Source organism: Stegostoma tigrinum, chromosome 29, assembly GCF_030684315.1.
Source record: "Stegostoma tigrinum isolate sSteTig4 chromosome 29, sSteTig4.hap1, whole genome shotgun sequence".
Classification (NCBI taxonomy): Eukaryota; Metazoa; Chordata; class Chondrichthyes; order Orectolobiformes; family Stegostomatidae; genus Stegostoma; species Stegostoma tigrinum.
Window position 1 is genome coordinate 6769055 of NC_081382.1, and position 15585 is coordinate 6784639.

Below are 15585 nucleotides of genomic sequence, written 5' to 3' on the forward strand. Positions count from 1 at the left end.
AGGGGCCTAGTCTGGTCCAGCACACTGACAAATTGTCAATTAGATTAGTTTAGGAGATGTACAATGAGTAGTGCAGAATCAGAACTTAGATTGTTGAATGAATGCAGTTTCAAATCTGGAACAGAGAGGAAAGGAAAGACTGGATTGTGGGACAGAGGAGAGGAGACAAAAATTGTTTTTTAAAAATATGTAATTTGTTTCCTTTTAAGTCTATGACAACAAAATGTTGAAGGAAATAGAGTCCACAATTGTAAAAGTTCATTTTTAGTGCCAGAGAGATTTTGTAGTAATTAAGATTGAGATTGGAATTGAAATGGGCATGTCCTAGGATTCTGTGGCAAATTTAGTGCTAGTATGTCAGCAGAGCAACCTTCGCCTGGTTTTCCATGAATAGGAGATGAGCTTATGACTGTCCAAGGAAGAATAATCATTTTGGACAGCAACTTTCTGAAGTTTGCATTAACTTGCCTGAAGTTCTTAATCATTAAACTGAGGCATGTTAGCACAGTTGTTCCGGCCTATTGAAGTTAAACACACACAATATCTTCTCCTTGCATTGTTCTTGAGAGGGTGAAATAACTCATCATGGCTTGGATTATCTAGTCCCTGTTGAATCCTAATAACAGCGATCAAATCACCTTTCAGCCTCTATTATTTCTCTCAGAGCATGCTCAATTTACGTAATTGCTCTTGGATTCGATTTTACCTTCCTCCTCAATCATTCTGGTTGCTGTCTCTTGTATCATTTCATTCATTGCAATGTCCTTTCTTCTAATCTAGTGAGCAAAACTGTATACAGCGTTCTTAAATGTTGGTACATCAATAATTTACCTGCATAAAGTCCTGTCAGCTTCTGATTAAGCCACTGGTTTACAACATTTCTGGAAAAGTATTGAATTAATGAATTTGATCCTCAAAATGGCAGTGGCTCTGACAGAATTCTCAACTCTAATTTCTTGCCCTTACCTCTCAACCCTTGATTCTGTTACTGGTTATAAATCCCTCCATAATCATGCTTCAGTGTACTTTAATGATCCACCTCTGACAGCCCTTTGCAACAAAGAATTCCAGAGAATCACTAGCCTCTGAGAGAAATGTTCTCCCTCATCTCGCTCATAAATGGGCCGCTCCTTACTCTGAGATTATGCACTCTTGTCCTAGGTTCCCACAAGGAGAAGTAACCTCTGCTTTGTCAAGCACCCCAAGATTCAAAACGGTGTGCTTTAATTCTTTAATGATTATAAGCCCAACCTTGTCAACCTATCTTCATGAAAATATGAGGAATCAAACTAGTGGATCTTCTCTGGCTCCTATACCAGTGTTTCCCTTCTGAGCTAAGGAGACAAATTCTATTAACAGTATTCTAGGTGTGGTCTGAATAGTGCCTTGTATTAGTTTTAGCAAGGCATCCCTACTTTTATACTCTATTGCCTTTGAACTAAGGGCCAACCATCCATTTGCCTTCCTGATTACCGGCTGAATTTGGATATTAGCATTTCACTATTCTTGCACAAAGAATCTCAAATCCCTTTGCCAGTGTTTTCATTATATTCCATCTAATTTTTGCTTAACTTGTTTGCATCCCTCTGCAGACTTTCTACCATCCTCACCACATGCCTTCCCACTTATTTTACTGTCATTCGTGAACTTAGCGATAGACATTCATTTTGTTATCCACATCATTAGTACATATTGTAAATAGTTGATGTCCCCAGTCATAATCCTTGTGGCACTCCACTAGTTACAGGTTGCCGTCTTGAAAATACTTCCTTTGTCCCAACTCTGGCCAATGGAAGGCCAGCAACAAGTATAAAGATCACCATCTAGCTCAGTGCTTGAACACACTTGGGGAATGTTCAGGGTCTGCCTTGGAACGGTGATAGATCAATGATTGAGAGTGCCTTCAAAAAATAATTAGAAAAAAAACCCCACTCCTGCCTGCCTGCTGCCCACTGTCTCCCCCCCTCCCCCAGCCAATAAAACAGTTAGTGCGCTATTCGTGTATTTTGTATTGGCTGTCACACAGAGTTGGGCTCAGTCATGACCTTATTGAATGGTAGTGCAGGCCTGTGGGGGCAAATGGCTTACTTCTCTAAGTTTGTGTTTGTTCTCTGTGAATTACGAGATGATCAAGTTTACAATGGTCATTCATGTTTTAAAATGTATGCAAGTTCACCATTCCACTGATCCCAAATCCAGTGGCTTGATACTTTGCTAATAGTTTCTGTCTACTGGATCCAGTGCCCTAATCTGCACATTGTGTTTAATTCCATTCAGTAGATTGGAAAGGGCAGACAAAATAAATCTGTTAAATGAGCTAGAAACTAGAATTCGTGGTTCAGATGAAATTAGGGACAGTGTGTCAAGTGATTAATTCCTATCAACTAGAAGAAATTAATTAATTCCTGCTATATTAACTTGCCTATTTAATTTGTGTTACTTTAATGCAGTTGATCAGTTTAAGACTTAATAAATCCGCAGAACCAGCAGCTACTGCCCGTCAGCACTGAATAAAGCTAAAATCATCTTGGAATTCAGCCCCCTCAAATGCACTGCACTGCACCAACATAAGACCTGACCTGCATCTGGGTTTATTTCAAACATTCCCTCACAGCTGCTCCTTATTGAACAACAACAAGAGTCTTAGAAAGTAACTAACTGGGAAAGATGTAAAAGGGATGTGGCCAGCTCACCAGATGTGTGTTTCCAAAATGCACTGGCCCAAACTTGAAGTTAAAGTTACTGCTCCTCCTGTCTCCTGGGTTGTCTGGAGCCCCTGGGAGTTAAGATCCATCTTCAGGTTTTCTCATAGCTGCATCCAAAAGAACATTCCTTGAGACCTTCATGGTGTTTGGTTTACTTCCTATGAAAACTTCAATGTAATAGTTACACAGTTATTTGAGATGGGCAAAATAACTGGATGGGGCAGTAGGAGACAGATGGCCAGGTTATTAAACCTTATGGAATAGATTCAGTGTAGACTTGCCAACATGACCTGAGATGCACCCTTAGTTTGTACAGCATGGGCTTGAAGAAGATCAATCTTTTTCTTATAGATAGTAAGAACTGCCAATACTGGAGTCTGAAATAACAGTTGTGGAGCTTGAGCTGCACAACAGACTAGGGACTATCAGAGGAACAGGTAAGCTGACGTTTCGGTTCGGGATCCTTTTTTCTGAAGAAGGATCCCGACCCAAAATAATAAAATGTGAGGCTGGATGAACACAGCAGGCCCAGCAGCATCTCAGGAGCACAAAAGGTGACGTTTCGGGCATAGACACTTCATCAGCGAGGGGGATGGGGTGAGGGTTCTGGAATAAATAGGGAGAGAGGGGGAGGCGGACCAAAGATGGAGAGAAAAGAAGATAGGTGGAGAGGAGAGTATAGGTGGGGAGGTAAGGAGGGGATAGGTCTGTCCAGGGAAGACGGACAGGTCAAGGAGGTGGGATGAGGTTAGTAGGTAGGAGATGGAGGTGCGGCTTGAGGTGGGAGGAAGGGATGGGTGAGAGGAAGAACAGGTTAGGGAGGCAGAGACAGGTTGGACTGGTTTTGGGATGCAGTGGGTGGAGGGGAAGAGCTGGGCTGGTTGTGTGGTGCAGTGGGGGGAGGCGACGAACTGGGCTGGTTTTGGGATGCGGTGGGGGAAGGGGAGATTTTGAAGCTGGTGAAGTCTACATTGATACCATTGGGCTGCAGGGTTCCCAAGCGGAATATGAGTTGCTGTTCCTGCAACCTTCGGGTGGCATCATTGTGGCACTGCAGGAGGCCCATGATGGACATGTCATCTAAAGAATGGGAGGGGGGGTGGAAATGGTTTGCGACTGGGAGGTGCAGTTGTTTGTTGCGAACTGAGCGGAGGTGTTCTGCAAAGCGTTTCCCAAGCCTCCACTTGGTTTCCCCAATGTAGAGGAAGCCACACCCGGTACAATGGATGCAGTGTACCACGATGCCAGATGTGCAGATGAACCTCTGCTTAATGTGGAAAGTCATCTTGGGGCCTGGGTTAGGGGTGAGGGAGGAGGTGTGGGGGCAAGTGTAGCATTTCCTGTGTTTGCAGGGGAAGGTGCCAGGTGTGGTGGGGTTGGAGGGCAGTGTGGACCGAACAAGGGAGTCACGGAGAGAGTGGTCTCTCCAGAAAGCAGACAAGGGTGCGGATGGAAAAATGTCTTGGGTGGTGGGGTCGGATTGTAGATGGCGGAAGTGTCGGAGGATGATGCGTTGTATCCGGAGGTTGGTGGGGTGGTGTGTGAGAATGAGGGGGATCCTCTTTTGGGTGGTTGTGGCGGGGGCGGCGTGTGTGGGATGTGTTGCGGGAGATGCGGTCAAGGGCGTTCTCGACCACTGTGGGGGGAAAGTTGCGGTCCTTGAAGAACTTGGACATCTGGGATGTGCGGGAGTGGAATGTCTTATCATGGGAGCAGATGCGGCGGAGGCGGAGGAATTGGGAATAGGGGATGGAATTTTTGCAGGAGGGTGGGTGGGAGGAGGTGTATTCTAGGTAGCTGTGGGAGTCGGTGGGCTTGAAATGGACATCAGTTACAAGCTGGTTGCCTGAGATGGAGACTGAGAGGTCCAGGAAGGTGAGGGATGTGCTGGAGATGGCCCAGGTGAACTGAAGGTTGGGGTGGAAGGTGTTGGTGAAGTGGATGAACTGTTGGAGCTCCACTGGGGAGCAAGAGGCGGCGCCGATACAGTCATCAATGTAACGGAGGAAGAGGTGGGGTTTGGGGCCTGTGTAGGTGCGGAAGTGGGACTGTTCCACGTAACCTACAAAGAGGCAGGCATAGCTGGGGCCCATGCGGGTGCGTATGGCCACCCCTTTTGTCTGTAGGAAGTGGGAGGAATCGAAAGAGAAGTTGTTGAGGGTGAGGACGAGTTCGGCTAGGCGGATGAGGGTGTCGGTGGAGGGGGACTGGTCGGGCTTGCGGGACAGGAAGAAGCAGAGGGCCTTGAGGCCATCTGCATCCGGAATACAGGTGTATAGGGACTGGATGTCCATGGTGAAAATGAGGTGTTGTGGGCCAGGGAATTGGAAGTCCTGGAGGAGGTGGAGGGCATGGGTGGTGTCATGGACGTAGCTAGGGAGTTCCTGGACCAAAGGGGAGAAAATGGAGTCCAGATAGGTGGAGATGAGTTTGGTGGGGCAGGAACAGGCTGAGACAATGGGTCGACCAGGGCAGGCGGGTTTGTGTTCGGTGGGGCAGGAACCCTAAAATGTCAGCTTTTTGTTCCTCTGATTCTGCCAATCTTTTTCTTTGGCATCTTGTCAGTTTCAAGGATGGCTTGCTTCCATACCAGTTTTGTGGGCTCAGATGGCTGGAAGGTCCACTGTTAGATCTACAGACTGTCAGAGGTGGAGCCAGTAGCGCTTAGAGCGGTGGGTTGATGAATTGTTTGGAGGTTTGTGCACTCTGTCTGATGCCTTGACTTTGCCTCTGTGTTCCTACGAGTAAATATCTTGATGTGTTTGTTATCTTTTCAAATGAACTTTGTCCAATTTGGTTATTCTCAAACCAAAGAATCGCATGAGCTGGCAGGGATGTTGGACCTCTTCAGGGATGCTTTCAGTTACTACATACTGGATGGCCACATATGGAGCTCCAGTACTACTACTATTACTTTTTCAGAGAACGTGGGCTTCACTTATTGAGCTGGCATTGCCTCTATCTTTAATAGTTCTTGATAAGTTGGTGGTACCTTCTTGAACTTCTGCAGCCAATTTGAGGGTAGGGACACCCTCAGTTAGAGCAGGAGTTCCACATATTTGAGCCAATGACAGTGAAGTAATGGCGCTATCTGTTGTGTGGCTTGGAGAGGAGTTTGCGGGTGATCGTATTCCCATGTATCCACTGCCCTTATCCTTCCAGATGATTATGATCATAGGTTTGGAAGATGCAGTCTAAGGGTCCTTGATGAATTTCTGCAGTGCATCTTGAAAATGATATGTACTACTGTGACTGTGAGTTGGTGGTGAAGGGAGCAAATGATTATGGATTTTGTGCTGATCAACCAGGCTGCTGCTTGAGTATTTTTGGAGCTGAACTAATCCAGTCAAGTGGAGAATATTCAGGCTGCTACATGACTTGTGTCTTAAAGATGTTGGACAGGCTTCGGGGAATCAGGCGGTGATTTACTCACAGCAAGATTCCTAGCCTGTGTTGTACTTATGTAGTGACAGTTTCATATGGTCAGGCCAGTTCAATTTCTGGTCAACGGTAACCCTTAGGATATCAATATCGGTAGATGCGGTATAGGTAATGTCGTTGAATGTCAAAGGGTGATGGTTAGATTCTCTCTTGTTGGAGATGGTCATTAACTGACAGTTGTGTGGTGTGAATGTTAATTGACACTTGTCAGCGCAAAACTGGGCATTGTCCAGCTCTTGGTGGATTTAGACATGATCTACTTCAGTACCTGAGGAGTCGCAAATGGTGTTGAATATTGTGCAGTTATCGGGAGTTATCCACTTCTTACCTTATGATGGTGGGGAAGATTATTGAAGCAGCTGAAAATGATTGGGCCTATGACGCTACCCTGAGGAGCTGGGATGACTGACCTCCAACAACAACTACCATCTTCCTAGGTGCCAAATATGAGTGCATCTAGCAGAAAGTTTGCCCACCCCCTCCCCGATTCTCATTGATTCTAGTTTTGCTAGAACTTGTTGGTGTCACATTTAGTAACCTGCAGCCTTCCTTTTCTTGCACATGAGCAAAATTCTACACTGTTGGGTAGAAGCAAGTGTTATAGCTGCACTGGAACAGCATGGTAGCAAGTTCTGGAGCACAAGTCTTCAGTATTGTGCGAGGCCCTCCCATCACTGAAATGTTGACATTTATGGAGCATCCTTCAGTGATTGTTTAATTGTCTACCAGCATTTATGACTGGATGTTGCAGACTGCGGCATTAAATCTGATTTGTTGGTGGTAGTTATTTGGCTCTGTCTATCACTTGCGTACACTGTTTGGCTCATGAGAGTTCCTTGCTAAAGTTTCAGGTAATTTCCTCGTTTCGGTATGCCTGTGCTGTTCCTGACAAGTCTTTCTTTTATTCTTCCTTGACTCAGAGTTGATCTCCTGGTATGACATTAACGAGTGGTGGGGGGGGGTGGTGTGCTGTGCCATGATGTTGCAGATTTTGTTTGAATATGCAAATTGGCTGCAGTGCCTCAGACATGCTTTGTCTTGTGTTGCTAGATTGGTTTGAAGTGTATGCCATGGTAGTGTCAAACCAGGATACCCTCAATATAAATAGGGGACTTTATCCCCTCAAGGACTGAGCAGAGGACACTCATCTTTTCTGTTATGTAGACTGTTTAGGACAAAGACAAGTGTGTTTTTCCCGCTTGTTGGTGCCCTCACCATCTGCCACAGATGCAGTCGTGTAGCTGTGGACTAGACCAGCTCAGTCGGTAGTGGTGCTGCAGAGCCGCTTTTGGTGGTGGATCTTGAAGTCCCCCTACCCAGAATACATTCTGTTCCCTTGCTTTAGCCACCTCTTCTTCCAAGTGTTGCTTAATATGGAGGGGTATTGAGTCATCTGACTTGGGGAGCTAGTCTTTTGAAGGAGGTAACTTTCCTTCGTTTGACACTACGCCATGAAACCCTTTAGGTCTAGATTTAAATGTTGAGAACTCCTAGGGCCACACACCTGACTGTATACCACTGCTGCCATCTCCAGTGGGTCTGCCCTTCTGGTAGGACAGGGCATAGCCAGTGACCATGATGATGGATGTCTGTAAGGTACAGTTTTGGAATGTTTCAGGTTGTTGGTTGATAGTTGATGAGACAGCACCCACAATTTTGGCCCAAGTCCCCAGTGGTTGCCAAGGAGGCCTGCTGACAAGGCTGAGTTTGCCACAGTTGTTGCCTTTGTATTGATTAATACTAAAGCTAGGCATTAAACTGTATTGCTCGGCTGTTTCTTGATGATAGTTAAGAGTTAACCACATTGGTTTGTGGTTGGATGTGTAGGCTAAACCATGTGGTCAGGGGCATCTAGATAGCATTAGTGAGCCAGATGGGGTTTTTACGATAATTGATATTTCTATCATCAGACTTTTCATTCCAAGATTTTCACATTCTACCATCTGCCACAGATGGGATTTAAACCAAATCTCCTACGGCAATTAGTTAGGTTCCTAGTCCCTGACAATAATGCACTGCCTTTGCTTTCTCCTCATAATGAACATACTTTTAATTCACACCAGTTTTGAACATGAATCCCAACTGGGAATTTGAATTACCTTGGATAGCCTAGAACAGGTTAAAATAGCATTTCCATGGAAAATATCCATGAACTATTTCTGTTGTTCCCCTGGGAATTTCCTAGCATGAACAAGCTCCTCGTGGAGCAGTTACTTCTGGAGTCCATGTCAACTACGTGAACTGAAGTTGTTTTTAAATGAGTGGCACATTGATACTGATCACATTGACCTCGGAGAGAATACTGCTTTTGGGTCTCTGTTCCTGCCACTTGATTAGGAGGATCTTACAAAGGTACCACGAGTAATACTTCACTAGTACTTTGTGGTGCTAGCTGTACCTTGTCCCGTTCTCTGAAACATATAGGAGCGTGGGGATTGCTGCTGTCTGGTAAACTGTATCTTTTGCTTTGGGTAATAGTAGGAATATCTTTGCTGGATGTCAGGATTTCAATGCATGTGTGAAATGTCAACATTTTACATGAAACTGTGTGGCTGTTTGCATGGACACTTGCCCAGTATCAACTACTGTGGTTGGATTGTGAGAGTGAATTGCATCTTGCATTTATATAGCCTTTAATGTAAAAGTCCCAGGGTACATCTGTGATGGCGAGTAGTATGAGATGTTAGAATAGCTATTCACGGTTTGCTTATGGCTTTAAGAAGTGCCTTTATGGAAGAAAACGTGGAGAATTTTAGGAGGAAATTTCAGAGGACCCAAGCAGTTCAGGTACTGTCACTAATAGATGAATGATTAAAATCGGGGATGCTCTGGACGCCAGAATTACACGAGCTCAAAAAAGACAGATGGTTTCAGGGCTAGAAGACTTTAGGGATAAGGAAGGGTGAGGCCATGGAGAGACATGAAAGTAAAGTTGAGAATTTTATACTTGAGGTGGGCTCAACCTTGAGCTAGTGTCGGGGTAATTGGCAAGTGACATTTGGTATCAGTTAGAACATGGGCAGTAGAGATTTCAATGACCTTGAGTTGATTGTGGTTAGAACAGCAAGTTTTGAGAAGATTTGTAGCTCAGGTTGAGTTTCTGGATGTGAGTTTGCTCACTGAGCTGGAAGGTTAGTTTTCAGACATTTCGTCACTATTCTAGGTAACATCATCAGTGAGCCTCCGATGAAGCGCTGGTGTTATGTCCTGCTTTCTGTTTATCTGTTTAGGTTTCCTTGGGTTGGTGATGTCATTTCCTGTTCTTTTTCTCCGACATTAGAACAGCTGACCAGGGGTGTGTTAGCATAGGCAGCTCTGTAGATAGCACAGGTTTAGAGAAGGGCTTAGGCCTTGACAAGTTCTCTGCAGAAGGAGAGGCCTTCATCTGTCTAGATCTGATTTGAGGATTAGGGCTGAAAGACCACCAAATGTTCCGTTAAGCCACTCAACTACATTTCAAGCTAAAACCAGAATTCGCTGACCTTTCTAAAAATATATATGATGTTTCCTGAACTTGCTGATGAGAGAATATCCTAATTTCCCTCATTTTTATTCAATTATCAGCTATTACAGTGAACTACTAAAATTAGGGTCTTTGGGAAGATTATGGGCTCACAACTTACCTAGTTTGGAAATGTGAAATTTGGTTTGATTCTGTTCTCTCACCATGTTTTTTTTGTTCCATGTGCATGAAGGAATTGAATGAATGACGGTGTGGTTGTGATTCTGATAATTGCTTCATTTCCTGCAGGAGAGTCAGGCCATCCCCTTAGTATCGCTGTCCAGCATCGCCCCATCCAGCCCCGGGAAAATGGTCAAGCGGCAACATAGTATCTTAGGGGTGGATGAAGATCATTTTGAGAAAGTGAGCAGAGGTGGTGATGTTCCAATACACGGTTTGGAAACAGGTACAAAGAAGCCCTGCCTAATTTAAATGCTGAGATTTGAAATACATTGTGAGCGATGTTCTTCTGACAGTATGAAATATAATTTTATATGGAAAGGTCTCCCAAAAGAATTTGATTTTGGGAGTGGGGAAAGAACTTATCAAAATTGTCTTGAAGTTAGATATTCCACAATATGGTTAAATTAGGGTGGTTTGTTTTTTTTTAATAGTCTCCAGTAGGTTTGCTAGCCATTTGTCAGGCACTTAGAATAGATCTTATGAAAAAAATACATGTCACTTGATATCTGCTCATGTTCCAGAATTACTGACCAGAGCAGTAGGATCCTTATTGGGATCATACTGCTTCACAAACCAAATTATAAAATAATCATGAGAAAAATATAATGAGCGTTAATGTTTTTCAAGCTGTTCCACACAAAGCAAGTGCAGGACGAAGCATGATAGCCACATAACATTGATGCAATGTTGGCGAAATTGATATGCAGTTTTCAGATCAGATTTAAGTTTGGGAAAGAGTGTGATCCACAAAATCTGAAAGCGGCATTTGTGTACACATTAACTAACTATTCAACAGTTGGTAAGTATTTTACAGATTACTGTCTTGAATGTGGAATCTAAAGGGGAAAGTACTGAAAGTAAAGGACAATTAATGGTAGTCTTAAAGCTTGGGATAAAGCTAAAATCGGTACTTTGCTTTCTATTTTATTCATAAACAACACTGAGAAACTGAAAGATGAATTTGTATTGTCGAAGATGACTGATCGTGTTAGCTTGGAGGGAGGTAATGTCCAGTGATTCAGCCCTTGCTGCTTTTGGAGATGAGTGTGATCATCAAGGTGTTGTAACAAGATGTGTAGATATAGTGTATTTGAATTTGCAAAAGGCATTCAATAATGTGCCACATCAAAGGTTATTACACAAGATGAGCATCCATTGTGTTGGAGGTAAAATGTTGGGTTAGACAATTAATCACTAATATTTTCAGGTTGGGAAATTGTAAAAATCTGTGAAATGGATTAGTGTTGGGTTCTCAACTATTTACAAACTTTGCCAATGACTTGGAAGAAGGAAGAAAGCATATTTTGTTATGTATTCTTTCAGGGGATGCAGATGTCACTGGCAAGGTTGGCATTTCCTGCACATCCCTTGAATTGAGTGGATTGCTGAGCCTTTTCAGAAGCAGTTAATATTGAACTTTAGATTCAAGATCTAAAATTTCACACATGCCTGACCAGGTAAGGATAGAAATCCACCACCTGTAAAGAACATGAATGAACCGGATGGGATTTTACAAAAATCAGTGATCGTTGTCATGGTTACGTTACCTAAACCAACTGTACATTCCAGTTTTATTCATTGAATTTAAATTCCACCAGCTGCCACAGTGGGATCTGAGCCTCTGTCTCCAGTGAATTAGCCTGGATGTCTAGACTGTCCATGCAGGGACAATACCACTGCACTAACATCTTTTCAGGTGGCTCACCATCTGCTGCTGTAGGATATTGGAGCAAGATTTGCTGGCAGTGCAAGGATAGACGGGGAAAGCAAGTTGTGAGAAGGATGTGAGGACCCTGCAACGAATGCTGATGGGTGAAGTGAACCCATGCTTGGCAGATTGATTATAGTGTTGGAAGATATGATTTTATCTGCTTTGGCAAGAAAATTAAACAAGATTATCATTGAAATGGAGAGTGACTGCAGATGCTGTAATACAGATGATTTGTCAAAGTCAGCAAGGAAATTCAGTAAATAATTCAGAAGGCATTGTTGTACAGTTTGCAGTATGCCGACCACAGTCATGAGTTTCATCCCACACCTGCCCCCCAGCGCGCACGCACACGCACGTGCTCTGTCTGTCTGTCTCTCTGTCCGTCTCTGTCTGTCCGTCTCTCCCACCCGCCCTGTGTCCGTGTCCCACCCCTCTGTGTAGTAAATGTGGTCTCAGTGTTTATTCCCATTTCCACTTCTTTAATCTTTTAATCCATAATTTCTATTGCAGTCAGAATCAAGACCACCGTTCTCTTAAAATCAGATTTAAATTTAATAACTGAAGGTTTCATTAAATAGAAATTGAGAGGTGGCAGATGGAGTTCAACCTGGATAAATGCGAGGTGATGCATTTTGGAAGGTCAAATTTGAAAGCTGAGTACAGGATTAAGGATAGGATTCTTGGCAGTGTGGAGGAACAGAGGGATCTTGGTGTGCAGATACATAGATCCCTTAAAATGGCCACCCAAGTGGACAGGGTTGTTAAGAAAGCATATGGTGTTTTGGCTTTCATTAACAGGTCGATTGAGTTTAAGAGTCGTGAGATCTTGTTGCAGCTCTATAAAACTTTGGTTAGACCGCACTTGGAATACTGCGTCCAGTTCTGGTCGCCCTATTATAGGAAAGATGTGGATGCTTTGGAGAGGGTTCAGAGGAGGTTTACCAGGATGCTGCCTGGACTGGAGGGTTTAACTTATGAAGAGAGGTTGACTGAGCTCGGTCTCTTTTCATTGGAGAAAAGGAGGAGGAGAGGGGACCTAATTGAGGTATACAAGATAATGAGAGGCATAGATAGAGTTGATAGCCAGAGACTATTTCCCAGGGCAGAAATGGCTAGCACAAGGGGTCATAGTTTTAAGCTGGTTGGTGGAAAGTATAGAGGGGATGTCAGAGGCGGGTTCTTTACACATAGAGTTGTGAGAGCATGGAATGATTTGCCAGCAGCAGTTGTGGAAGCAAGGTCATTGGGGTCATTTAAGAGACTGCTGGACACGCATATGGTCACAGAAATTTGAGGGTGCATACATGAGGATCAATGGTCGGCACAACATTGTGCGCTGAAGGGCCTGTTCTGTGCTGTACTGTTCTATGTTCTATGTTCTATGTTCTATTTCCCCATGTAGTAGGTTCTGAAAATTATACAGCTTTTAAACTAGAGATTCCACATTTGTTTGCAACGAATTAATTAGTTTTCCCAGTTAGCTGGCTGTTCCTTTTTGTAGGCAGGTTTAAAACTTTTCACCTTCCTTCTCCCCACCCTACAGACTTCTTCTCTCTCCCCGAGCACCTGTTGTCTGCCCCTCTTCCTCCCTTGCAGCCTTTCTCCCCCACCCCATGCCATCTTGTGGGTTTGCCCTCTTTCCCAGCCCACCATCCCATAACACTCCACTCCTGCCCATCCACATGCAGCCTCACTGTTCCCATTATGACCTTCCAGAATTCTCCACAGATGACTTCTTTGTCTTGGCACACAAACTCTCACTTGTGCTGTTTCCCTCTGCCTCCCTCCTCTTCTCTCTAACTCTGTCTATCTTCATCTCTCGCTCTCTTGCTCTCGTGCGCTACTGTTCTCTCTCTCCTGCTGCCCCCCGCTTCTCTCCTGCTCTCCTCCCAACCCTGCTTCTCTCCCTGTCATCGTCGCCCTCACTTCTCTCTCTCTCATCCTCGAACTGTGCCTCCCAGTGTTTGCTGATAAGGACAACGATCCTGTCTGTTTTGACTTTCGCGGTTTATATTTCTCTGATTGATAAACGTTGCGATTGAATTTCCCTGAAAGTTTTAGTGGATCTTAGATGCAAATTCACAAACTGCCCTTACATTTCATTACTGAAATTTCCAAGTATTTAATGTTACGAAGCCACTTTGCTTTACACTTGAATGTTTTAAGGGTAGATTTAATTGACTTGTTAAAATTATAGGTGTTTTGACAGTGAATAGAGTGGAAATTTTTCTGATGGCAGGAGTGTCAAAAATCTGAGAAAAGTTATGAGAATTGTCAAAAGAACCAGAGGGAAAAGCATGAGAATTTCTCTTTATGAAGTGAGCTTTTATGCTCTAGATTGTACTGCCTGAGAGAGTGCTGAAAGGGGATTCCATGGTAATTTTCCAAAGAGAATTGGTTATGTACTTGAAAAGACATAATTTACAGGATTATGTGGAAAGAACAGAAGTGGGGCCAGTTGGATTGGTCATTCAGCACAGAAGTGATGGACTGAATAGTCATTACCTGCTGCATGATAATGAGTCTGAATTTCAACTAGTTGTAGAAAATATTAAAAAAGGAATTGTACCTAGGTCGTGCAAGTGATAGTCCATGCAGATTTCAGTCATGTATGGAAGAGTAATCTCTTGTCATTTTGTGGTACAGTTATTGATCCAGGCTAGATTTCATTTTTAAAGAATTGCAACATTCTAAAATCTAAGTAAATGTAGAATCTTCTGGAATTATACAGCAGGACCCATAAAATCACAACAGATCTAACACGGCTTAATACTTCAGGTTGAGACCATTCACAGAATCTTGAACATGTGGATGGATTCATACTTAAAGCAGAGCCTGTCTTAATTTCTTTAGGATACTGTGGTATATATTTTTAAGTTTAATAAGTTCTAGCTCATTGTGAAGAGGTTAATTGATTGCACAGCGTGATTTGGATCACTGCCTATGCCATACTTTAAATAAAGCACATTGTTTGAAGCTTTCTAATTTTGTTCTCTTAACGTATTGGCAGTAAAGGCCAGCAAACCTAAAACTGAGGGTGCTGACTTGAAGCTGCAGCATCTTTGGGTTAATGACTCCTATTGCCCTTGATGTTAATTTACCCTGTTTCCAGTCAATATGGTCATATTTCCAGGTGAATATTAAATAATCTTTCAGATCGCTAAATTTAAATGCAAATGTACAAATTGACAGAATAGAATGAAACACAGTGTCACCACCTGAAATGTTACTTCCTCTCACCACCCTTCTGATCTGTCTGAATATATAGCATATTTCTACAACCAGTGCCAGCAACAGATTTCAAGTTAAATAAAGCAAGCGTAAGGAAATAACAATGTGTTTAATTGTATGAGTAATCTTCTTTTATAGAAAGAAAATTGTATTAACAGGTGGTCTGAGATATTTTTATAACCTGTGAGGAAATGATACTGAAGCTAGCAGGTTAAGGCTGCTGTTTTACTCTCAGGATTCCAGTCTCGCTTCTTCAGTCTCAATGATAACCTTTCTCCAGCTTGTACTGCTGTAGCACGAGGTAGATGATTCAAAATTCTTTAACACTTACCTTTTATCACTTGCATTTATGGGAGTACATGGTGGCACAGTGGTTAGCACTGCTGCCTCACAGCACCCGGGACTCGAGTTCAATTCCACCCTTGAGTGACTATGGAGTTTGTACATTCTCCTTGTGTCTGCATGGGTTTCCTCCCAAAGCCCAGAGATGTGCAGAATAGGTGGATCGGTGATGCTAAATTGCCCATAGTGCCCAGGGAGGTGCAGGCTAGGTGGATTAGCCATTGGAAATAGAGTTAGGATAGTAGGGAGGTGGGTCTGGGTGGGATGCTCTTCAGTGTGTTGGTGTGGGCTCGATGGGCTGAACAGCCTGCTTCCAGTAGGGATTCTATGGTAAAGTGTCCCATGTCTCATGATCAAGCAAAGTTGAGCAAAATTGCTGACTTGAAGGAGCAGATATCAGTACAGGTGACTTGGTCAGATGACTATTCAATTTCTTAAGAAAAGAATCTTGTACAGTCACAGTGCTTGTG

The 15585-nt window shown here is 43.4% G+C and overlaps 1 protein-coding gene across 2 annotated transcripts in view; it reads left to right on the forward strand.

The window, feature by feature from the left end:
* Positions 1-15585, forward strand: part of pnpla7b (patatin-like phospholipase domain containing 7b) — a 322850-nt gene that overhangs the window by 71525 nt on the left and 235740 nt on the right. For both annotated transcript variants that reach the window (XM_048558715.2, XM_048558716.2), the window contains one exon: positions 9898-10054. In XM_048558715.2, the coding sequence (XP_048414672.1) occupies positions 9898-10054 (157 nt within the window). The remainder of the gene's footprint in view (positions 1-9897; positions 10055-15585) is intronic.